At 39.6% G+C, this 24,163-nt stretch overlaps 2 protein-coding genes across 6 annotated transcripts; one reads left to right on the forward strand and one right to left on the reverse strand.

Moving 5' to 3' along the window:
• Nucleotides 1-4: 4 nt before the first annotated feature.
• On the forward strand, nucleotides 5-6,241 carry gpx3 (glutathione peroxidase 3). The gene is made up of 5 exons (XM_086105636.1): nucleotides 5-152; nucleotides 2,963-3,113; nucleotides 3,206-3,323; nucleotides 4,406-4,505; nucleotides 5,766-6,241. The coding sequence occupies exons 1-5, from the start codon at nucleotides 66-68 to the stop codon at nucleotides 5,985-5,987; spliced, it is 678 nt and encodes a 225-aa protein (XP_085961762.1). The 5' UTR covers nucleotides 5-65; the 3' UTR covers nucleotides 5,988-6,241.
• A 1,218-nt stretch (nucleotides 6,242-7,459) lies between these two features.
• tnip1 (TNFAIP3 interacting protein 1) lies at nucleotides 7,460-23,825 on the reverse strand. 5 transcript variants are annotated; one of them, XM_086105638.1, is made up of 18 exons: nucleotides 23,725-23,825; nucleotides 18,508-18,688; nucleotides 17,100-17,243; nucleotides 16,915-17,000; nucleotides 16,750-16,809; nucleotides 15,929-16,138; nucleotides 14,428-14,522; nucleotides 13,465-13,636; nucleotides 13,058-13,150; nucleotides 12,893-12,958; nucleotides 11,477-11,608; nucleotides 11,271-11,399; nucleotides 10,320-10,442; nucleotides 10,104-10,229; nucleotides 9,950-10,033; nucleotides 9,419-9,634; nucleotides 9,071-9,158; nucleotides 7,460-8,896 (listed from the first exon to the last, which is right to left on the reverse strand). In XM_086105638.1, exons 1-18 carry the CDS (start codon nucleotides 23,752-23,754, stop codon nucleotides 8,817-8,819), a joined length of 2,115 nt encoding a protein of 704 aa, XP_085961764.1. In that variant the 5' UTR covers nucleotides 23,755-23,825; the 3' UTR covers nucleotides 7,460-8,816. The 5 variants fall into 5 exon arrangements, with proteins under 5 accessions (XP_085961764.1, XP_085961763.1, XP_085961766.1 ...); XM_086105637.1 differs by having other exon boundaries at nucleotides 13,429-13,636; nucleotides 23,725-23,824; XM_086105640.1 differs by having other exon boundaries at nucleotides 9,419-9,544; nucleotides 13,429-13,636; nucleotides 23,725-23,823.
• Between the last annotated feature and the right edge of the window lie 338 nt (nucleotides 23,826-24,163).

The raw sequence follows: 24,163 nt of genomic DNA on the forward strand, positions 1-24,163 counted from the left end.
CGTCTCTGCCTCTCTCTCCTTTCAAAGAGAAACGCTAACATTTCCCCAGTGTGCAGGTGGACGTGATGTGGCAGCTGCCGTCTCCGTTGTTGCTTTTACTGCTGCTTAATCCGCTGTGGCCTTGCAACGCCGAAGGAACTCCGCTCGTGCAGGTACCTACTGCCTAAATTTTGCATTAGTAAGACTCTTTACAACACGCATTTGTAGTTTTGGGCGAATTTCCAGTACTAATTAAAAGGACGTGCGTCGTGATAATCAGCAATGTCAAGTGGCGGTTTTTGTAATCCAGCATTTGTCCAGCCCAGTATTACTAATACAATAACATAATATAATCAGTATTACTCTTAATTGTTGTACACCCAGTACCAGCGATGTTTTTTTAAATGTGTTACTGTACCACCTAATAAAAATACGTAGGTCTCCAAGTAGCACCATCGTGACTAACATTATAATAAAGGGTATAGTAGACTAAAGTGTTCACTAATAAACGAGGCAGCTGCTTTATTTCTAAAAAGTACATGGAATATTTTAGTAAGCCGTGGTAACATTATGCAAGGTTTGAACATAAATGGTGTGCTTAAATACTTGAATATGAACAAACCGATATGGAATTGTATTTTTCCCCATAGGTCGATTTTGATATTTGGCGGATTAATATTCCAATAATTGAATAATTGGCTGATGATTTTTTTTCAAAAGTAGTGAATAAAATAACGTGGTTTTTTTTTATCCCTTAAGGCGGGGGTCGGCAACACGTGGCTCCCGAGCCGCATGCGGCTCTTTAGCGCCCCCAGTGGCTACCTAGAGCTTATTAAAAAATGTTTGAAAAGGGAAAAAGATGGGAGGGAAATATGTTTTTGTTTTAATATGGTTTCTGTCAGAGGACAAACATGACACAAACATTATTAACGTTTTCCAATGCTGTAAAAATGTGTTGAATAAATATTAAATGTCAACATTTTGTCATTGAATATTTGCATCCTAGCCTGCGACACCCGTTTCTATTAGCAGGGCGGGATGCCAGTAAAGGGGCTGTTGTAAAAAAAAATTTAAAAAATAAAAAAAAATACAGCTGCCTTTCATGTACAATTCACTGAGGGTACTTGCTAAGAATGGGAATCTGGGCGGCCAAGAGAAGCATTTTTAAACTGTACACGTGAGCTGCGATAGTTAGCACGCTACAAAAGTGCGTCCTGTGCCTCGTTCATCTTAGCGGCCGCTATGGCTGTTGCTCATTACAGCATGCGTGTGTAAGTGTGTGCGTGTGCACGTGTGTGCGGGAACGGGTCGATCGCGGGAGGTTGGTTGTACGAAAAGTAGATGTTCCATCAAAAAAGTTTGGGTACCCCTCCTCTACAGGATGAGCTGCAGGGGGAAAAAAAACCCTTTTAATCATGAATGCTCGTTGTGTATTTGTAGCCAACTTAGTCATGTTGATAGCAGGCTAATATAGCTCATACAGATACATACAGCATGTGTTGCCTTCATTAGAAGGCTTTTTATTTTTTTACACCTCCAGACATATTTGTTTTTTTGTTTATTTTGGTCCAATATGGCTCTTTCAACATTTTGGGTTGCCGACCCCTGCCTTATGGGTTACGTCTCAGATGAATTACAGATAGAACATTTGACTGTTTTTTCAATACATACTTGGTCCTTTAGTATATCGTTTACTTAACAGCAGATTATATACACTAGCAGTTAACCTGTTAACTACAAGTGTATTGCACTCAAAATTAGGGTTAGGTTAAATACACCTAAAATGTATTTAAAATGGTACTTTATTAGATTTAAGAAGAAAACACTAACATTGTGCACAGTTAGAACAGTTAATTCAATGATTCTTTGCGTACCATGAATAAGTAACGCAGAATACCACTATAGTTAGGGGTGCATGTAAGTGGTGTGCAGCTGTGCAAGCACACTGAAAATTTTTTAAGAGCGCATCAGATTAACCCCCCCCCAAAAAAAAAACATTCCAAGTTCACACATCAACTGAGTCGTTCCTTTTTCAGATCAGTTGAGCAAACCGACAAGCACTAAACTACCCTACAAATGGCACCCCTTGCTGCAGGCCACGAGGGTTTTAAATTAACTTGAAATAAATATTGATCCTCAGTGACAGAAAAAGTAACACCTATTCTAAGACCAGTCAACGGGACGACTCCACAGGTAGGCAATGATTGAGATTGTAATAATGTATCGTACGGAACAAAATGAGAATAAAGCAACAACCTGTGGTTCTCTTTTAAGAGCCAGGCCAAATGGTCATCCGAACCACGCTTTGAGAATCATTTCTCTTTCCTCTACTGTACTTTCAATGTGTCTTTACTTCAACACAAATTGTTTGTGATTCATTGTTCACAAATAGAATCAAAATGTATCGTCTGCTGGACAGCGGTTTAGTTTAGTAACAGAATTACATTTTTCTTGTCAGGTTTTAGGCCACTTGAGATCGAAGGGAATTCGATATGACAAAAGCGATAAAAGTAGAAAGTATCAGTCAGCCCAATAGGTTGATTGCTTGACAGATCAGGGGCTGATGGCACTGTGCACATGGACAGGGAGTCTGTAGGAAAACAAAGAGGGATGCAAAGGATATGAAGAAAATTGCTCCAAACATATCAATATAAGAGCGATGAATTGCATTTTTGCAAACACATCTTAATTAACAAGCGCCCTCAGTAGGGTTTAACAATTCTGAAAAATAATCTGATCGCGACCCCGCCTCCTCCCAACTCAATACTGTGATTGCTATTATTAAAAATTTTTTCAAGGCCCTTTTCTCCCATTTCTCATTTCACAGTCTTTTAAGCACCAACAGTATCTGAGTTTTCAGAAAAATACTGCACAAGTTAGATTTTGTCTTTTTTTATGATGAATTGTGTGTTTTTCTGCAAAGAATTATTGTGCTCCCTGCACGCCCTTCGTCAATCAGAATGAACGTATGTGTTACCCCCAGCGGTGCTTCCCACCCGCAAATGGCACCATCTACCAATACCAGGCCAAGCCTTTGAATGGCAGTCGCTCGATTAACTTCAGTCACTTCGCGGGAAAGACTGTCCTCTTTGTCAACGTGGCTACGTACTGAGGTTACACCTTTCAGTACATTGGTAAGTGACCAAACACGCAAATGAAATGTCAGCATAGAAGATATTAAGGGTGATATTTTAAGTGTGCGGAATGTATCTCCTGTCTTGTGCAGAGCTGAATGCACTTCAGGAGGAGATGAATATTCATGGCCTCACTATTCTTGGCTTCCCTTGCAATCAATTTGGGAAACAGGAACCTGGGAATAACCGTGATATCCTGCCAGCTTTGAAGTAAGCTCTCAGGTTAAGCAGTGCTAAGTGTGCTGTGAGAATTTCATCTGGACCCTTCTAGTGACGTTTGCAATACAGTGAAAGCTCGCTATAACACTGTTCACCTTTCACGTTTTTTTTTTTTTTTACATTTAATCAGTGCATTGTGTTCTGCATCCCGATTGGCTAAGGGACTTTAGACCAATGTCAACAGTCTCCGCACCTCGTGTCTGTACATCTTGCCAAATTTATGTTTGCAACAAAAACAGGTTTTGATCTTTGTTTCATTCTATAGTACAGTATTATGTTGGATAATAATTGTAAGAAAACCTGACTGTAACTTGTGATTCTAAGTTCGTGATAATATTCAAATAATGTACCTTTCTGCACGATTGCAAGTAAAATGACAGGATATGTTATTTGCTAAAGACTCCATATTTATTTAGGTTATTGTGCCCCCTGCTGTTATATTTAAAGATTGCATTGAGTGTCACGAAGTGATGAATGTTGATGTTTGAGGAAAGAGACGAAAGTGTGAGGTGCATTGGCAAGAGCTTCGGTTGCTTCTAATTACTCCTAAATTCCTGTTTAGAAGGTCATGTCTGTGTTTAGTGGTATTGAGATGCATTTAGGTATGTTGCACATCGTGTAATTGTATATTTTTGTGATCGTTTTTCACCAAAAACTGGTGTTCATCACCGATGGACATGTGGACCGTCAAGGCTGTTCAACATCGGTCGACTCCTCAAGTCTTTCTAAAATAGGAAGAAAACCTTTTGGGGCAGTTACACTGACTACTTCATGCATTTCGCTTTTCCCGGGTTCTTTTTGGAACGTAACCCCCGTGATAAACGAGGTTCACTGTAACTCTAAATCCTGTCAGTCAGCAAGGCTTTATTTAATCTGCTTGCTTACAATCAGTCATTCTTTTGGTGCCTTTTCACTAGAGAATTCCCAGCTCATATTCTATCAGTCATCTTATAGGGAGGACACAGACTCTGTACTAGACTGTAGCTAAGAGGGAATTCGGGCCTGCTTCCAAGGTGCAGCTCATGAAGTGTTGAAAGACTAACCTCTGATAAGCTTCCCTGTTTGAATTCCAGGCATGTCAGACCCGGTAATGACTTTGTTCCAAACTTTCTGCTGTTTGAGAAAGGTGATGTGAATGGGAAAGACGAGCAAGGAGTGTATACCTTCCTCAAGGTAGGTTTTTGCAACTTGCTGAAAATGTACTCCTGTGTTTCTCAGTACACCTGTATAGACAATGCATTTGCAATTTTAAGAGTTAGTAAATGCTCGACAAGACTTTACTGAAATTGTTAGCAAGAACATCAACAACACACACTATTTGCTCTGGTTGATGAACCGGTAATCCTCCAAATTAAATAGCGCCACAACTTCTCTCAACAGATAATTGGAATGAATTTGCCTGCTATGTTCCTGAAGAAAGTATAACATATTAGGCCAAACCTCAGTTCAAACCAGCAAAATCCCCAAAATGACACAACACTTAAAACTACCCAGGAATAACTCCATTACCTTGTCAGAATTTGACAGAGAATCCAAAAATAGATATATACTACACAGTACAGTATCATGGACTTGGTTCAGCAGCTGAAACCATCAACTAGCTGTCTTGAGTCAATATCATCTGACTTATTTCAAACTATTGTGGCATCTTTGCTAACTAAGTTGCAGCAAATAATCAACTGCTCACTTCAGTCAGGTGAGCTTCCTAAACCCTTTAATGTAGTTGGTGTCTAAGCACTTCTTCAAAAAAAAGAGAGCACCGTATGTTTCCCTGTTAGCAAATTATAGCCCCATCTCAAACCTTCCCTTTTTTTAACCATGATTTCCGAAAGTAATTTTAATCAACTCAGCCACTTTTTTTTTTAATTCAAAGGGACTCTTCAATAAATGTGTCCGACCTCATCAGAGCACAGAAACAGCACAGCTACGAAATGACATAAGATTGAACATGGATGCAAGGGAAGTTGTTTGTGTTAGTCTTATGGGATCTCAGTGCGGTGTTTGATACAGTTGATCAAAATATATTGTTGAAAAGGCTGGAAACATTGATGACGGGATTAAATGGAACAGTCCTAAAATGGTGAAGGTCCTACTTGGAGGAAAGGAGTTATTTTGTGATGATTGGAAGTTTCAAATCTGATCAAATGCCCATGATGTTGGGTGCCTCAAGGGTCAGTTATTGGACCCCCGTTGTTCAGTCTGTATATGTTACCATTGGGTCAAATGCTTCAGAAGACCAATGATGTTTATCATAGCTATACAGATGACAGGAGTTCAGTTAACAATTTGTGTCAGTATTTACTGTACATTAAATTGAAAAGTGGATGACCCAGAATTTCCTTCAGAACCAAAACAAAATGCAGGTAATTGGTTTTGTCAATAAAGAATGCCTTCATTCCTCACCTACCTGTATGTACTCTGGCCTCTCAATAGAGCTCCTGTCCTCCGGTCTCGGACAACTTTGGTAACCCCACCAACAGGCTTTTCTGGGATCCGTTGAAAGTCAGCGACATCAAGTGGAACTTTGAAAAGTTCCTGGTTGGCCCGGATGGAAAACCCGTGATGAGATGGCACCCGGCTGTCAGTGTTTCCGAGGTACGAGCTGGTATACGTAAATACCTACTCCAGCGTTACTCAGAGGAGGTTTTCAACTAGATTGTCCAAGATGTCATAAAGTTGATGTCAATCTTGCCGTTTCCTCTAACTTGAAGGTAGCATGCTAAATGAAGAAGAGGTTTGAAAACAGTGTCTGTAGAGCCTCTTTGGAGTCTGAGATTCAAGGCCAGCTTTTTAGTGCATTCAAGCGGTCTTGCTATATCTCACAGCATCATGTTATCTTCACAAACTGGAACCTGCTGGCATTTACAACCTCGATGTCAACAACCTCTAATAAACTAATGGCAACTGTGCACTTGTTAGCAATCTTTGACTGGAATGCTGATCATGTGTGAGGGGTGTGAGAATGATGTCATGTTTCTATCTTGAAATGAATAGTGCACCAGTAACATGGGCAGGGGAATGTTTCCCTGTAATGGGCCTTTCAGTCCATACCAGGGTTGTACTACTTTTTCCATCATATTTAGTTATTTCAACTTCTCAATTTTTTTTGAAAATACTTCATGGGCGGCATGATCGACTGGTTAGCACATCGGCCTCGCAGTGCAGAGGTGCAGGGTTCGATTCTAGGTCCGGCCTTCCCGTGCCTGCTGAGTTTTCTCCGGGAAGTCGAGATTCCTCCCACATTCTAAAAACCTGCATGGGAGGTTAATGGAACACTATAAATTGTCCCTCGGTGTGAATGTTTTTTTATGCGAGGCCTGTGATTGGCTGGCGACCAGCTCAGGGTGTATCCTGCTTACTGTCCAGAGACACCTGGGATAGGCTCCAGCATGCCCGCAACCCTTGTGAGGATAAGCGCATTAGAAAATGGATGGATGGAAAATGCTTCTTTTTTTTTTTTAATGTATGGAATATTTGGCGAGTGCAAGATTTTTAAAGTCATTTGGGATAGTGTAATACACGAAACTACAATTCTCAAATGACCATTTCATGTTATGTACAGACATACAGCGATACAGAAATGCATTTTAAATGAACCTCGAAAGCTCATGTATGAACATGACAAAAACAAAGGATACTATGGCTATATTTTTTTGTTTTTGTTCACTTTATAAATTTAAGATGTACAGTAGTTTTCATGCTTTTCAAATCATTTTTATTTCATTGTCGACAGTTTTAGTTTGGGTTATTTCGTTAGTGTTTATAATACCTCGGTCTTGGAATACAGTACTTATTTTGTTTTTCACGGTGGGCTGTATATGTCCCATGGGATGTGGACTCCCAATTTTAGTTTGCCTACATTGTCACTGATGTCCACGTGTGTTGCTCAGAGGAATTTAAGCAAAACTTGAAGGGGGAAAAAAAGAGAGGGCCTTGATCACTGAAATGAAACGGAATCTTAAATTTGAACCAAATTGTTTTATAAAGACCTTGCCACACCCTGACACAAAAGCTGATCTATAAACTTGTAAATTCTTTATATATATCTGTCAGTTAGTGCTACTGCAAACGTGCAGTAACCCCTGCGGAGGCAGAAAAATTGAGAAAAAAATGCAGTATGCATCATGCAATGTAAACATTTAGAATAGATTTATTAAGCCAGTCAAATACAAAAGGTCTCACATGTGCTTTTACCTACAGCAAACATAAAAGGGGCCGCAAACCAAGAAATACAACTGCCAGGAATCAAAGAATACCGTTTCAAAAGTGCACGTCTCCCTTCACTTCCCACCAATCCGATTCGGTTCATGGTAACCTAATAACTCGGTTAAAATGAAACTATCTCATCTTGTGCAGTTTTTGAAGGCCTTCATCCAATTACCTCATACTGTTTGATACGCAAGAAATCCTAGTGAATATTCGGTTCAGACATTGGTGTGAATTTGAGACGGTTTAAAAAAAAAAAAAAGAAAATTTAAGTGGCCTCCTGCACATTACACCAGGGCTCCTGACTAAGTGTTACATACAGCAAGGCACGGGTTTCAAAGATGAACCCAGACTTCCTCTTCTCTGGCAACTGTATCTGTACTAATGAATTAGTAAGTTAACAGCTATTAGAAGACTGCTTAACTGTTGGGTACTGCACAGGGATAAAAAAAAAAAAATATGCACGAGATAACAAGATACTGTAGGTGGTCAAATAAAGTCACAGAAGTGTTGTTTAATGAGATTAGGTCCATCATCATGGTGAAAAGAAAGGCTTGGGTATGTGTTGTGTCTGACACAAATGTCAAGAGCTACAATATATCGGGAATACACTCACAACATTAAGCAGCATTACTGAAAGACAATGATTCACACTGAGTCAATGCAACTATCAAAACAGCAGGTTATAAATAAATTATCGATCACAAATATGTTTTTGGTATGACACGTCAAAATCCCCTCAACACCCCTGCCCCCCCCCCCCCCAAACATTTGTGTGCAACAACCACATTTTGACCAGTTACACATACGGGACGTTTCTATCACATCAATGTAATGCGCAAGTCTTCTCCGGTAAATTAACATTTACTTTGTCAATTCAGTGATTGAATTCACCCACGTTGTCATCCATTGTTGGAATGAGAATAGTTTTGCTCGTACAGGGAACGGCTTGCTGTAACCATACAAGTTGCTCAATCGAGTTGTTGCAGATTACAACATAAAAAGTTCGATTTTCTGGAAAAAAGGAGTGTTAAGTAACCTAACTATTTAACAAAAGATCTCAATTCATGATTAAAAAAAAAAAAAACTAAATCGAAATCAGTCGTGTTTATATTCAGAAAAGCGAAGTGTTCCACAAATAGCCTTATAAAACGCAAGTATAAACAACATTACAATAGGATATCTACAGTTCAGTAGGAAAATTATAGATCAAATCACACCTTTTCAAACCAAAACTGATTTCATGCTACAACCCAAGTTCCATTATCCGGTGACACTTTAGTGCTTTCCGGGATCTATATTCTGACGCTCCCTTTTTCCAAATCCTCCCCCTCCTGCTGCCGCCGCTGTGGACTGGTCTGCAAGGTAGACATAAGAAATCAAACTTTTACTTTGAAAAACAATGATCAACATGTTTGTCCATTTTCTGACCAGTTACAGACCAAACCCACAACTGAATCTTAATTCATTTATGTTTGTGAATTTAATGCGCTTTGAATTAATTTAGTTGCAGCCCTGCTCCACTGTTTTACCTGCATTATCTGGCGCTGGTCGTGAACTTTCCCCCACCGCTCTGGGTCCTCTGGGCTGTAGAAATGACGAGGACTGCCACGGAAAACCCTGGAAGACACAATGGCATCATCATCATTCAAGCGACTCAATATATACGAAATGATTTACCACAAACAGCAAGCCCAAAGTCTCTGTTGTCGTGATGTAATGACAGAAGTCTGCAGAGCCTCGTCACTCAGTATTAATTAAGCAGAAGACCTAATTCCGTCATTCGCGTGTTTCTCCCGACATAACACCTGACATAGAGGCAGAGGAGAGAGCCTGGTTCTGTCAGTGAGACAGATGTAGGGACCTTTGAGGATCCTTACCGGGGTAACAGGCTGGAAGTCTCGTATGGGGGGCGGAGCTGTGGCGGTTGCCGCCGTGGCACCTGCAGCATTGGGCATCCGGGGATGGAAGTGTACGGGCCAGCCCTCAAGGCCCTGCGGTCCCACCTGCACAAAGGGACCACAGTAGGGGGGGCTCAGCGGGCCGTTCTCTGAGCCCGACGTGGGGTCTGAGGTACGTCTTTCCTGCTGCTGCCCCTACGGGGATCACAAGTACACATGTGATCCCTGATCAGTGCATGGATGGTAAACTGAGCGAGCACAGACGTGGCCCGGTTACGGCGTGGCTAACCGCTGAGCTACCGGATGCACTGACAAACATGAGAAGTGGAGTCAGGCTCTTGTGTTGACCCCATACACTTAAGATGAGTGACTTCCGACTGGTCACTAGTTTGTAAGCATAAAATCATGCAGTGAGCATTTGGGGCTTTGGAACTCTCCTGACATACCGCATCAGCTCGCCCATGCAAACTCTTTCACACGTTCTCACTCGGGCTTTCATTCACACGCTACCTGCTTGTGATGCTGCATCTGCAGTCTTTCGAGCTTGCATCGCTCTGTGTGTTCTCGCTGACACTCGTTCTGCGCCTGATGCAGCTGGAAGACAAAGTAAGCACCAACTCAGGCGGTCAACTCTCATCCTCAATGTGCTCATCAGGTCGCTTACCTGATTGGTCAAATTCGTAATCTGAATCTGGAGTCGCTCCACCTGCCGCCTCAGGTCTTCTTTTTCCTCATTCATTCGCTCCCTGTCACTGCGTTCTTTTCTGAAGTCTTCTTCAAAAATTTTCACCTGATTTACACCGAAATTACGATGAACTGATGAGGAGATGAACGCACGACTGCAGCAAAATTTCATTTTGAAATGCATGTTTTGTCTGACCTGTTCTTTTAGAACAGCAATTTGGGTGAGTAGTTCCTGCTTCTTTAGGTGATTGGCAGCGTCCTGGCCAGGTTGTTGTTGGGAGGATGATGGGGGATGTAAATTTAAGGCGTCTTCTAAAGCCTGGAAAAAGAGGAAAGCTATTTTGTTTTGTAAAATGTAAACTAGGGTTGAACAATTTACCGAATTCAAATTCACATCGGAATGTTGTACAATACAAATTTTCAAAACGCAAAGGGAGCCATTTGGAAGACAAAAAAAAAGGGCTTCATTTCGGCCTGCTGGTAGGCTTTATTTGTTATATACAGAACATGCATACGTTCACACTCAAAATAATGGCCTCAGTCATATTTTGACCAAAAAATAGTTTTTGCCATACAAATCTTAGGATGCTGGCTACCTATGCTAAAATCGGCTACATCCTTTGCTGAACAGATCAAATCTACTCTCGAAATGAAACTATTAAAAAATATATCCTAATCAGTATGTGGTTCACTTTTTCATGTTTTCTGAAAAAAATGACTTGAACCATTATTTTATTCTATATTTATTATTATAGTCCCTAAATAAGGCCGGTGCTTAAGAAGTTTAGTCCACATGTTTACATAATCATTGTTGCATGAAACAAAGTTGACGTGATAAAGCCACACATTTGTTCCTGACTTTTCATGTTTATGCTACATTTGTTGGTTAGATTTTGTCAAGTTGTCTTCATTAAAAGACTGCAAGTCTAACTGTTTAGTAAGTTGACTCTAATTGAAGTCGACAACCCGTCTCCCATATGAATTGATGGTTCATTTGCCTTTAATTTAGCATAAGCTTTAAAACCAAAACATTTACGTCGGATAAATCTGATATTATCGTAATACAGATTCATTCATTGCTTGTATTTGTTCCATAAAAGAAAGATAAAGCTCCCAGGCCACCGATTTGATGTCCCTTTTCACTGACCCTGTTGAGACGTTGGATTTCCTTCTCCTGGTACTCCCGCTGTTTGCTGAGAGGCAACAACTGGTCCTGCAGGTAGCGAACTTTCTGCTTCAACTCAGTCGTCTCCGTGTTGAGACACTCCTTCTCACCCTGAAACAACAGCGCCAGCGTTTTCAAAACGGGTGTCCTTTAACTTGAATTTCCATTTTGAAATCAATTCTGCTCACCTGCACATTTTCAATCTTAGACTTTGCCAGGAGCAGTTTCTTGTCGTAGTCGCGCTGTCTCTGCTCTCGCTCCGCCTCCAGTTCAAGCACAGTCTTCTGAGAATCGGCTAGCCTCTGCCTGAGGTCAGTGATCTGCATTGTTAAGTTAAAAGCATTTCCTGTGAGAGGATCAAGGACTGTCATAATATCCATTAAAAACTAGATTATTGACGCTTAGCTGCACCTTTGAGGGAGTGTGTATTATTCTACATAGGTAAACATGAGCTAGGTAGTCACGCAAATCTGTTATCTATGAAACCACAGCAACGAAGACATCTGCTATGTCACAGGTATTTGTGTGTGAAATAACAGTATGCCTATTGACGCAAATGGGTATGGAACAACATAGTGTCCCCATGTACGAAGAAGCGACACGTTTGTTTGTGATTGAGGGTGTGATCACAGAATGTGCGTCTGTTGGTCTGTGTATGCGTGCGTGTGTGTGTCTGCTCCCCCCGATTGCACCATAACAGCAGGTCAGCAGATACAACAGTGGTTAAGGGGAATTCTCACTGACAGCGCGTGTGGTAAGTATGCTCAGATAGGTTAGCTATTGCAAGAGTGTGTCTTTTCCACTCTACAGCGCACAGCAAACAGCTGTGACAATGCAATCTGTCATTTGAAAGCTAGGTGCCCTTAATTTATTTGAACTCTGCATATTGCAAGTCTAAGTTTGGTGCTTTCTACCGCCTTTATTACCGATTTGTCTTACTGTTTATTGTGCATGTTAAATTGCTCCATGTACAGCACTTTGTATGCAGCGATGGCTGTTTGAAAGTGCTCTATAAATACTGTTGACTTGACTTGTTGACTTAATAACAACTTTCATTAACAATTAATACATTGAGACCATCCCAAGGATAAAAAAATATATATATTGCAGGCAAGCTGATGTTGCTAATCTATTTTACAGCTGGCACTTGTGGTATTTATTTTCGCTCTCTGCGGGCATTAAAAAAAAAAAAAGTCATACACAATGTTTATTTTATTTTTAATATGCTTATATTTATATTTTAACATATATATTTATTTATATACTTCTTTCTACTTCTCTCTTTCATAATTTTGCTGCTGTAAATTGGGAATTTCTCCATTAAGAGACAAATAGATGTTTCCTTATCTTATAGGACAACGGTAAATAAATGGATATTTTTCTAAATAATATTTTGACTGTTGTAGTTTACACCAGCTGTGTAAGGCTACAAAACCAAATGTCCTTAAAAACAAACAAACAAACAAGAGGGCATAAATGTGAATTTTACTGAGTTACTACTTTGACTGTGGTAAAATGAAAATAGACGTGCTGTAACAGGCTACAACCAGAGGGCACAGTAATGTTTCCTTTCACCCTCACGGCAGTCTTAGTCATTACTGCACCTTCTGTTCAAACTGTGACTTCATTGAATTCCACTGAATGTCCCACTGCTTATTCACCTCCAGTACCTGTGCAGAAATATGACGCAAAACAAACGAGCATATAGGAAACTCATTGAATATACGATCCAATAGTAGGACTGGTCTCAACAAGAGGAAAAGACTTGCATCTTTTCTTTGCTTCTCGAGGAGCTTGATCTTCTTTTCATAAACCTCGACGTCACACGGTTTGTTTGGACTTTTTTCGGCAGCTTTTCCACTCTGGGGGCACACAGAACATTGCTGCATTACATACAGTACACCCCACAGTGGGATGCTTCATAGATCAGCTAAGTCAGTGAGCTTAGAGAATTTTTTTTGTCATGCACTTATTAGTTTGAGGTTTCTCTGCATAGATGTATATTATTCATTAATTTTGTCAGTATGCAAGCAACAAAAGAGTACTGATTACCTAAGTTTGTAAAATATTGTCTATATACTGTATGTGTGACAATATTGATGGGAAAAAAATGACAGCTTGATCATTTCATTTTAGCTACCTTCTGAGGTGTAGAGGCTTCTATCTTCGGTCTCACCGTGGCACATTCTTCTTTAACCGTCTCATCTTTGGTGTCGGGAGCTTCAGTGTCAGATGCTGCCGCAGATGACGATGACGATGATGACACGGCAGCTGCTGTTGCTGCTGCTGACGTTGACGCCACTGCTGCGCCACCTGTCACAAGTTCCTTCAGTTTCTGATTTTCCTGCCTGAAAGCACCAGTACAATGAACATTTTATTGAACAGGACCTGCAAACAAGGCCCTGGTCCAAGTTCGGGATATATTTATTTGGGTAATACCTTACCATTTCCAAAAGGCGTAACAACATTCAATCAACAATATTCCCCGGCAAAAGTGAAAGCATGTGCAACTGGCAAGCAGCACAAAGATATGTGGTACTGATCACACAACTGACTTACGATTACGGTATTTTCTTCTCAAAGGATAACGTGTTTGTTTGATTATAATTGAAAGTTTCATATGTGTTCCTAGAGTTTAGTAAAGCTCAAGAAAGCAGAACTGTCAAGAAGGGCCTAAATGATGTTGGGCAGTTCAACACCACTGTTAATTACTATCACAAGAATAAACAGATTGTCAAATAAACACCCTTCCAAGTGTGTCTCTCCAAAATAATTAGGATTACTTTTTCAAAATGCAGAAGTCTCCATATAGAGCTTGCATTACAGATTACATTGTGCAGGTCGTGCTAATGTAACTAGTCAGTGTATATACTCACATTTTATTAATTGACTGACGAAAAGTTGAAGATCAATTTAACATAATAATGCATCTTATTTATGAAGACACATATTATCGTGCATGAACAATCTCAAAGTGCTACAAGATAAAAGTAGACATAAAAATTATAGTATGAAAAAAAATACTATGACTAATCTACTAATCAGTGATTTCTAAAATGAAGATGAGTTAAGACCATTGTTGGAAAGAAAATTACCAAGCGTCAAAGCAGCGGGGGGGTTAAATAAATAAAAATATGACCTCAGCTGTTCCAAGTCTCGATTCCTGATATGATGATCCTCTTCCATTTTCCTCCGCAGCTCATTGTTCTCCTCTCTGAGCTGTTCACATAGAGTCTGCACAAAAAATGTTGGTTGAATTCATTGTAAATATATTCTATGTCATCTAGCTGCCAACACTATAAGAGATTGCTCTTTCAGTGAACGAGTGTGGGAACAGAATGAAGAAATGCCACCCAGTCTTATGAAGTACATACGAGTGCATACACAAGCCTTCCTATGTGACGTGGAAATAGTTTTTTCCCCGCTCTAATTTGCATACACAACTAGCAAAATCCATTGTGCAATAACAAAAAAAAAAAAAAATTATGTCATGAGCCTACTCTGTTTAGAACTGAAGTATGAACTACTGGAGAGAAAAAAATCACAGTATGAATCTTGACACAAAAAACACAAATATGTAATCAGCCGATCGAAATGTTAAGATCATCTGTCTGAAAAAGTATTCACCAGTATTCCTGTGTAGGGCTGAACAGTTACGGGTTTCAAATTCAAATTAACATTGCAATGTAGTAGAATATAATTTTCAAATTGCACATGTAGAGATTTGGGAAATTTGTTTCATTTTGTTCGGTCGGTCGGCTTTATTTTTATATATATATATATATATATATATACGGCATGTATACAGTATTTCATTTATTTATTTTGTGTCTAGTTCAGTGCTTATGAAATGCAGTCTACGTGTTTACCCATCTCTATTTAATGAAACATTAAAAAGTTAAGGTGATAAAGTCACAGATTAGTTTGCAATATTTTTGGAATTGTGATTTATGACTTACTGACTTATGTTTATGTTTGGTAGAATTTTGTGTAGTTGCCGTATTCAGTGCTTAAAACACAGCAAATGTTTAAGGAACAACTCTAACTGAAGTAGAAAAATAAACTGTCTTTCATATTAATTCATGGTCGATTTGCTTTTATTTGAGCTTAACCTACGATTAACCTATAATACTAATTTTATTGAATTTCGGAGTATTTTTCAAAACCGTTCAGCCCTAGTCTTTAGCCAAAATGCCAAAGAAAAAAAAAATCTACCGAGGACGGCAAGGCTGGTTAAAACGCCACAGTCATCATAGCCCCATCCCAAAAAATACCATGCAAAAATGCCCCCTAGGGCTTTGCATGTAGGGAGCAATTTGTTTGAATGTTGACTATTTAACTCCACGCCCTTTACAAACAGACGACATCCTGTCTTTTGTTGTGGCTCTACTGTCATTTCTACCTTAGAAAGCAGAAAACTGTCAGATCAACTCTTCTCATGTTGGTGCCATTTAGAACAGTATTTCCAAACCAATCAAATGTTTGCAGTGGGAATTGTAAAAACGCATGCGACCTAAATGAGCCACAAATTTGTTCTTAAAGCTTAATTGTGGTGCTCAGTTTGCATGCAAATTCATATCTCTCAAACAAAGAAACGTCTGTATTTATGAGACTTCTCCCAATTCAAACTGGTCACATACCTGTAGGAGGGATGTCCTCAGTTCATTCTTTTGGACCTTCGAGGAAAGATGGTGAAACTCCACAGCCATTCGACCCAGGTGAGCTAACAGCTGGTTTGGATTGGACTCTTCTGCGAATATGCTGAAGGAGCTCTCCAATTTCTTCAGTTGGCTGGCCAGCTCGACGTTCTCCTGAGGCAAGAGAGGGATGACTCCTATTGCAGACCGGGCCTGAAATTAAGCACACCCACCCTGTTAAAAGTCAGTCGATCAAACTTCTCTTTCAAGCTGATTCAGTATATATAATATGCATTAAAAAAATAAAAAAAAAAGGAATCAGGCTGTAAGAATCATCGTGCTACAATTTCTGTCAAACCAGTTGAGCTAGCTGCGGGAGAGAAGAAAAAAACAAACAAACAATAATGGAAGCTGACCGGAGATAGTGACTAGCAATCTAACCGCAAATACACAGGTCACATGTGGTAGTCTGAGTTATTTTAGAATATGACCACATTGACATCCAATAGTATTCTGGTCGAGTATCTAATGACTACATTCCTTAGGATGCAACATGTGACTGAATCATGTGTGATTCCAGTCAGTAATAATCCTGGACTTTCCCTGGTTGACTCAGGCTAAATCCGCCAGTATTGAATGAATTACTGGGTTACTTCACCAGGACAGGTTTCTATTGTTGGGAAAATAGCTATTTCGAAAAGGGTGTACGTATAGCCTGAAGTAGATGACACCTTTATCAGAGGCATAAAACTGTGACAAGTTTTAAGTTCTACTTCTAAAATGGAAGCTCAAGTTATAAGGGTCAAAGTAAGATTGGTACATACAGTCAAGGCATCTGACGTCCTCCTTTCCATATTGACCGCTTCGAACTCTGATAAAGTGTCCTGTAAAAAAGCCGTCGCGTTAGGTAACACCAGCCAACACCCCCATCAATAAAAGTTCCACCAGTTGAAATGTAACGTTGCAATCCTCACAAAGTTCACACTCACGTGAAGTCTGTTGGCCTGCATGGCCCTTGCTAAACAGCTTGCATCTGCTTCTTTCGGCTCAGCAGTGGGATGCAAACAAGGTTTACCTTAGTGTAGGGGGGGGGGGGGGGGGGCGGACCATCAACACCATCGCTGTGTAAATATAGCCATTGTCACCCACAAATATGAAAATGGATGACACCTACTTTGCGTTTCTGTCTGAGCGTGTACACCAGCGCACAGACTGGCAGCAAAGCTGGAGGACTTGAGGGCCTCGTTGTCTCTCACAAGTTCCTCAACGCGCTGACGAAGCCTCGACGCTTCCAATTGAGATTCTTCAAGTAAGTCGCCTGCAGATAGATGGCTGCTTAGTTGAACAAAGTACAGTTTCAGCAAGCTTGGAAGTATGTCAATGCCAGCAACAAGAATACGATACTTTGAAGAACAAGTAACACTCCTAAAATGAGTCACAGGCAGTGTGATAGTCAAAAACTACCCGTGTTCAGGTTTTACTACATTTTTTGTTTTTATGTGCTGCATGTCAGTCACTCCTGTATTCGCATCATTTGAACATGAGAGAATCTTTTCTGACACCAATCATCGTGCGAGTGCGCCGGATGTCCGATTTCATGCATTCTGACAATTGATTCCCAACCAGAGTTATACATTTTTTTGGTTTAATTTTTATTTAGTTTGAACTTTTGTTCTTAAAATTCTGCTAGTTTTAATTTGTTTTTAAGAAACGGTTTGCTCCTTTTTATCTTTTTTTAAAATTTGTTTTAATGTAGTCTTACTAGTTTTAGTATTCACTTTTTTATACAGAGTCTTTGTTGAGTGCAAGATTAAAATCAAAAAGGACCACAAAGTTTTGTGTAACATAGGATGTTTGACTTTCCTTCTGTGCAGCCATACAGTAATACTGAAATAAATACATTTAAAAGAAACCCGGAATCTGAAAACTCATCAATGGTATTAACCGTCAAAGACAAAAACGAAGGACTTTTTTTTACTATGTTTATAGTATTATTTAGTTTTATAAATGTTAAATGTAGTTTCAGTCAGTCATTTTATTTTCATTGGCACAATGTTTTATCAATTTTAATTTTAGTTATTTCGGTAACTATAATAACATGGTTCCCTGTACAAATTTTTTATCAATAAAATGCTGTTGTTTAATGACAATATACATTTTAATGATTGATTTGATTGCTCTGACAGGTGTCTCAATGAACTTCAATCTTTCTGCCACTATACATTAATCCAACAACAACAAAAAAAAGCACACTAGATTCACTACTCTGCAGTAAACTTCAGAGAGTAAAGAAACAATCCAGGCCTACCTACAGTTTGTTGCCAAAACAGCTTAAGTAATACAAAAGTGATAAGGCTAATTTTGCCAGCAAAGTCTAATTTTAAACTAGATAAGAAATAACTTCAATCTGTTGTTAAAAATGCACTTATATGCAATTATATGCCTTATAGCACTGACTGATGGCTGTCTTGACGTTTGTAAGGAACAACAGTAAATCTTAAAATGAATTTGAATGCCCCTTTCTAGTACATCAGGCATCAATGAGCAGCAGACATCCATCGCGGACCCTCATAGAAGCTTACCAAGGCTCTTAAGACCCTTCATCCTCTCTCTCAGCATGCTGTTCTCCTCCAGGAGCTGTCGATAGCTGCTTCCTCCTGCAGCCTCATCCCTGGACTTGACATCACTCCCACCCGGATCGTAGATGCGGTACGGGCCTTTTCCTTCCATCATTTGTTCACTTGCTAAACATGATCCTCCAACCTGAAGAGAGATAGATAAAGAAGTGTTTTAAAGACTTTAAAGACTCATTGTCTTGTATCTCTACAGCTACAGCTTCTTGTTGCTTTCAAGCCAAGCTTGTAGCAGACGTGTGCACATTGCAGCATGACGTCTTTGATCCACTGGTGAAAAGGACACTTTGATTCGCTCCTCTTTCATCTATAACAGCTTCAGACAACAAAGTGTATGCAGGAAAGTGGTTAAGAGTGCACGATTGTCTGTGTCTCATATGTTGCTTTGTATTATTTTGTCATTTTTTTGTTAACTTTTCTTTTGATAGCGGCGCGGACACCCGCAGCGGCTCCTCTTGTTTTATGTTGAGAGGGAAGAAATTTCATCTGTGCTGTATGTTACACACACAGTACATTTGACAATAAAGTTTATCCAATCCAATCTCATTGTAGTGTCGGTCCAAAACAGAGCTGAATAAAAAGACTAAACAAAACAAAGTTTCTCTATCCATTTGGCATAAAATACACAGATAGATTAATTCACTTTTTTTCTGTGTGACGGTCATGTTTGATCACAATGAAAAGCAATGCACACACATTTTGTTCATTGCAACAGGAGTGACTTTAAAAGTATTGTTTCTCCCTCACTGTTAACAAGAAATATACTTGTAAGATTGGTTGCACAATTTACAGTATGCAATGGGAAGCACTGTACGAGCATTGTTTCTTAATACAAAGATCACTACAGCATTCACGGCAAATGATGTCGACCACAAAAAGACCTACTTGTATATCATACGAATAGCTCCAAAAGAGCCTATACCAAAGAGTCCCGACGCAAAATAACAAAGTGATAGAGAGGTTGCTTGTTCAAGAAGGCTATTATTAGTTTTTGCTGTTGTCATGCAAATGACTAGCAACATTTAGCTATCAGCTAGCTAACGCTTGATAACAATGGGAGACAGAAAGCAGATAGCTCTCCTTTTGTTTTTAAACCCCGCAACACACACTCTTTTGCCCAAGCACTCCGTTCGTCAGAAAGCGTAGGGATACCCGACAAAGCAACAAACAAAGCGGTGTCCTTTGACATAAATATACCTTTCCGCTAGCGACGGCATCTCATCTTTGTGCCTAGACATCGACTGCGGAAGTGGTCTGTTGCTCGCCGCCGTAACACGGGAAATTCCACCTTGCAACGTTTGATGTAAACAGCGGTGACTGACAGTCGAAGCGGCCAATCAGTGCTCAGAAAGGAGGAGCCAACTAGCCTTCGATTGTAAATACTGCTTCACGTTTTCAAACGACTGTATTCCTTAAATTGAGCCCAAAAAAAAAAATCTTATAAGTAAAATGTTCTACTTAAATGTTTATTGAAGTGGTGTTATATTGTTGTTTTGAACTCTAGTACGTTATTTTCAGAGCAGAAATGGGCAACTTCAAATACATGCATACATACAGTATATGCATACATACATATATACATACATAAATGTGGATCGGAATGGCCAGGGTAAAATGGGAAAATGTGACTGGATGAATCAGTGGGTGCCGAACTGTGAATATGCAGGCTGGAATGTCGTTTTAACAGAGGTGGGCATTTTACAAAATATTGCTGGTAGAAGCATTTGTCATCTGTCAGCAGCCAAGACACCCTGCTGTCATTTTTTTTTTCCTAGCAAGGGACTCCGTTTTTTCCCTTGCTTAAAATAGATTTGGAGGATGAAGGGCTCTGTGGTGGGGGCTTCTTTGGTTGTATCAAGCATTTGCACTGAACTAGAAGTGCAATCACAATCAAGGCCAGGTCAGCAGTACAGCATTTGTCATCCTGATATAAAGATATAAAGTATATGGAGGCATAGTGATTTCATACTTCCTGTTGCGTGAAATGCAACATAAAGTACATAAAATTGTGAGTATATCTATTTCATCTGCTTCCTGACTACTGTCGGGGTACTCATGAGCAGAGGTTCTCAACCTTTTGATATCTTCCGTGACATTTTATGGGAAAAATCTTTGGCTTCGTCTCCAGTCAATTGCCCAAATTCCCATTTCAATGGAAGTTCAAATCACACCTGAACAAGTGAACATGCACAGCATAGATTAAAGTTAGGTCCCACAAGGTACATTGAAGTTATCATAACACAACCCATTTTTCATTTTGTTGCAAGTTGAGTCTGGGCCTGCTTATCCTCTAAAGAAAATTTGGCATACGCGTTGAGGAGGCAAGATAGATTGGAATAATGCAAACTCAGGTGACATCCATCCATCCATCCATTTCTGATCCGCTTATCCTCACAAGGGTCACGGGATGTGCTGGAGCCTATCCCAGCTGTCTTGGAGCAGTAGTCGGAGTACACCCTGAACTGGTTGCCAGCCAATCGCAGGGCACACATAGACGAACAACCATCCATGCTCACACTCATACCGAGGCACAATTTAGAGTGTTCCATAAACCTACCACGCATGTTTTTGGAATGTGGGAGGAAATTGGAGTACCGGGAGAAAACCCACGCAGACACGGGGAGAAAATACAAACTCCACACAGGAAGGCCGGAACTGGAATGGAACACTGCACCTCTGCACTGTGAGGCTGACACACTAACCAGTCGACCACCGGGCTGCCTACTCAGACAACATATGAAGTTTGAAATGATGAGCATCTCTTGGAAGTCCGTTGATCCTGTATTTTTAGACTACCGGTAATACCTATTGATGCTTAAAAGGTAAGCACCACTGTAATGACTGATAAGAAAATAGGTAGGTGTAAATCAGTGCAAAAATTATGATTAAGATCCATGCATTTGTCACAGAGAAATTGAATTTACAAAATATTTGTGAAATGTATATCAGCAATAAATTACACACTATTACTCTTACAGTATGATATCAGCAAAATGTATACATTCAGTGAAAAATGATGGTAATAGAGCTTTTTGATTAGTCTCTTAGTATTATTTTATTTTGTGTGTTCTGTATTTGAAAAGAAAAACTAGCTTTCAGCCTTCTCGTAGTGTATAGAGAAATACAGAGGCACTCATTCACTTTTGGCGGAGATTTATAGCATGTCATAACAGACGCCATATACATCCTTATAAAGCACTTGACTGTATGATTATCAGATGTGGGCAGAGTGGCCAAAAAATGGAATAAAGTAAGAATTTTGAATATGACCAATACAAAACTATAAAAAAGTAGACTTAAAAAATCACTTAAATTAGAGTATTGAGTGAAAAAAATTTCAATTAATAACTAACTGGTGTGTAGCTTCTAATTTATCTATTCAGCGACTCAATCAGCGCTACTTGGGGACCATATAGGACCACCCAACTCCTAACCAGATACATGACAAAAATGACACTTCGATGTGGAAAAAATACTGTACGTGCATAAGTGCTCCTAAGATGTGTTCAGTTAGTTCTGTTTTTCATGGCCCTCTGAATAGAGATCTTCGATGCATGTAGAAAAGATCCGCTATGCTAACACGAGAACAAAGTTTTGAAGTAAACAACAACATAACCACGAACTGTGATTTTTGCTTTCTCAGCGCAAAGGGCTGTCTTGCATAAAAAATATAATTCAAAGATGGCACCAAACTGCTGAACTGCATACCAACATTAGATGCAAGAACTAATCTTGTGGATTTTTTTTTCAAACAAATCAACTCAAAATTCAAATGTTATTGAGTTACTATTTTTGCCGTGGTTAACTTGTATAGCGCTTTTTCACCAACAAGCCACTCTAAGTGCTTGAACATTGAGTCCTCATTCACCTACTGATGATGCGGCATCCGGAGAGATTGGGGGTTCAGTATCTGGCTCAAGGACACTTCGACATTCATTACAAGGGCCAGGGGTTGAATCCACAAATTCAGATTTGAGAGACAATCATTCTACCACAGAGGCAAGCCACCCCACATTGACTTACACTTTATTCCAATTTCACCCAGACATTTCAGGCCTCCTGATGTAATATAGGTCTGCCATCTAATAGTGACTGATGATATTACAATGTAAAACTACAGTTGACCCTCACATTCGCCGTTCTGTACCCACAGATTTACAATTTTACATATCTGCACATTCCTTTTTTCTGGAATTTTGATTTCAATATTTTTCACTATCTTGGGGTTTTATCATTTTTTTGGATGGATGGATGGATTTCCTTCTCCATTTCCCCCCATTTTTCATGGTAAACGTATATTGAATGTTGGTCCTCGGAAGCAATCGTTGCAACTGGCTTGATTTTGAATCGAGGCTGGCTTACGGATTCCGTCTTGTGGTGGCGTGCAAAATGCATTGCTCATGTGCACCGCCGCACCCCTTATGTGCGCTTCTTGTTATGTGTACTGTGTGTATCAATTTTATTTCATGAAACCCTGACGATGGATCCTATGATAAACAACGTCTTCTCAGTTACAGAAGGGGTGATGAGCACACCAAAGTTGTGGAGCCGAACACAATGTTTCCCCCTAAAATGTTGTGAAACAGAGTCAACAAAATTGAAGTGATTGAAGAGATGTGTTAAACTAGTGAATAGTGGGTAAGCGAAGCGGTAAATTATTGACATTTCAAAATAGACAGAGGGCCATAAACGCAAGTAGGCCAATCTTTTTTGCATTTCCTAACAGCAGAAAGCAACAGCTGACAGTCATCAAACAAAAGCAGCTCGTCTTTTTGTAATCTTGAGCAAAATGTCCAATTTCATCTCTTCCATGTAGTCTTGAACACACAAATAATATATATATATATATTCCTTTGCCCCAAACTTCAGGCCAACATTCTGCTGAAATGTTTGAGGATTTGGAAGATGATTTTGAAATAATAAAATAAAAAAAAAAGAATACAAATTGTGAGCTTTCTAATGAAGCACAATAAAAGGTAGTATCATATTTACTTAACATACTGTACTACCGTATGTGTGAAAGAATAGCGCTTATTCAACAAGTTGCGAGTTTTTGCCGTGTGTGTGAAGAACCCTGAAGATAACACAAAACAATATAGATAACGGACATTTAGGAGAAAACATGCTCGAACGTTTCAAAATATTAAACCGGTATAAACAACTCACCCACTCATTTGGCTTGTGTCTGAGAGGCATGCACTTTTTAAGGAAACTGGTGAATAGGAGGGAAGCAATTTCACTGTGAGATGTGGGGAATTCCCATAACCAAGCGAAATGGCCTGACAAAGTAGGCTCAGTGTGAACAGAACCGATTGTGTCTCCAACTTTGTGTTCCTCCTTTGGGGAGTGACTAAACACATACTGGAAATAAACAAATATTTGGTTTTAATTAGTGTGTCGTACCCGAGGGTCTTAAGTGCATCAACAGAAACGGCCATGCTAAAAATAATGGCCGATTTGTGCCCAGCAAAAATATATGCAGGTTGCCAAACATTTTAATAAAATCTCTTGTACTCATGTCAAGATTAACGTAGAATGGGTGGGAAGTTATAAAAAGCAAATGAGGCAATTCCAGTCACTCTGGCCCATTTGGGGGGGAATGCAT

The sequence above is a fragment of the Hippocampus guttulatus genome, chromosome 2, assembly GCF_054856545.1.
Source record: "Hippocampus guttulatus isolate MCC_2025c chromosome 2, RoL_Hgut_1.0, whole genome shotgun sequence".
NCBI lineage: Eukaryota > Metazoa > Chordata > Actinopteri > Syngnathiformes > Syngnathidae > Hippocampus > Hippocampus guttulatus.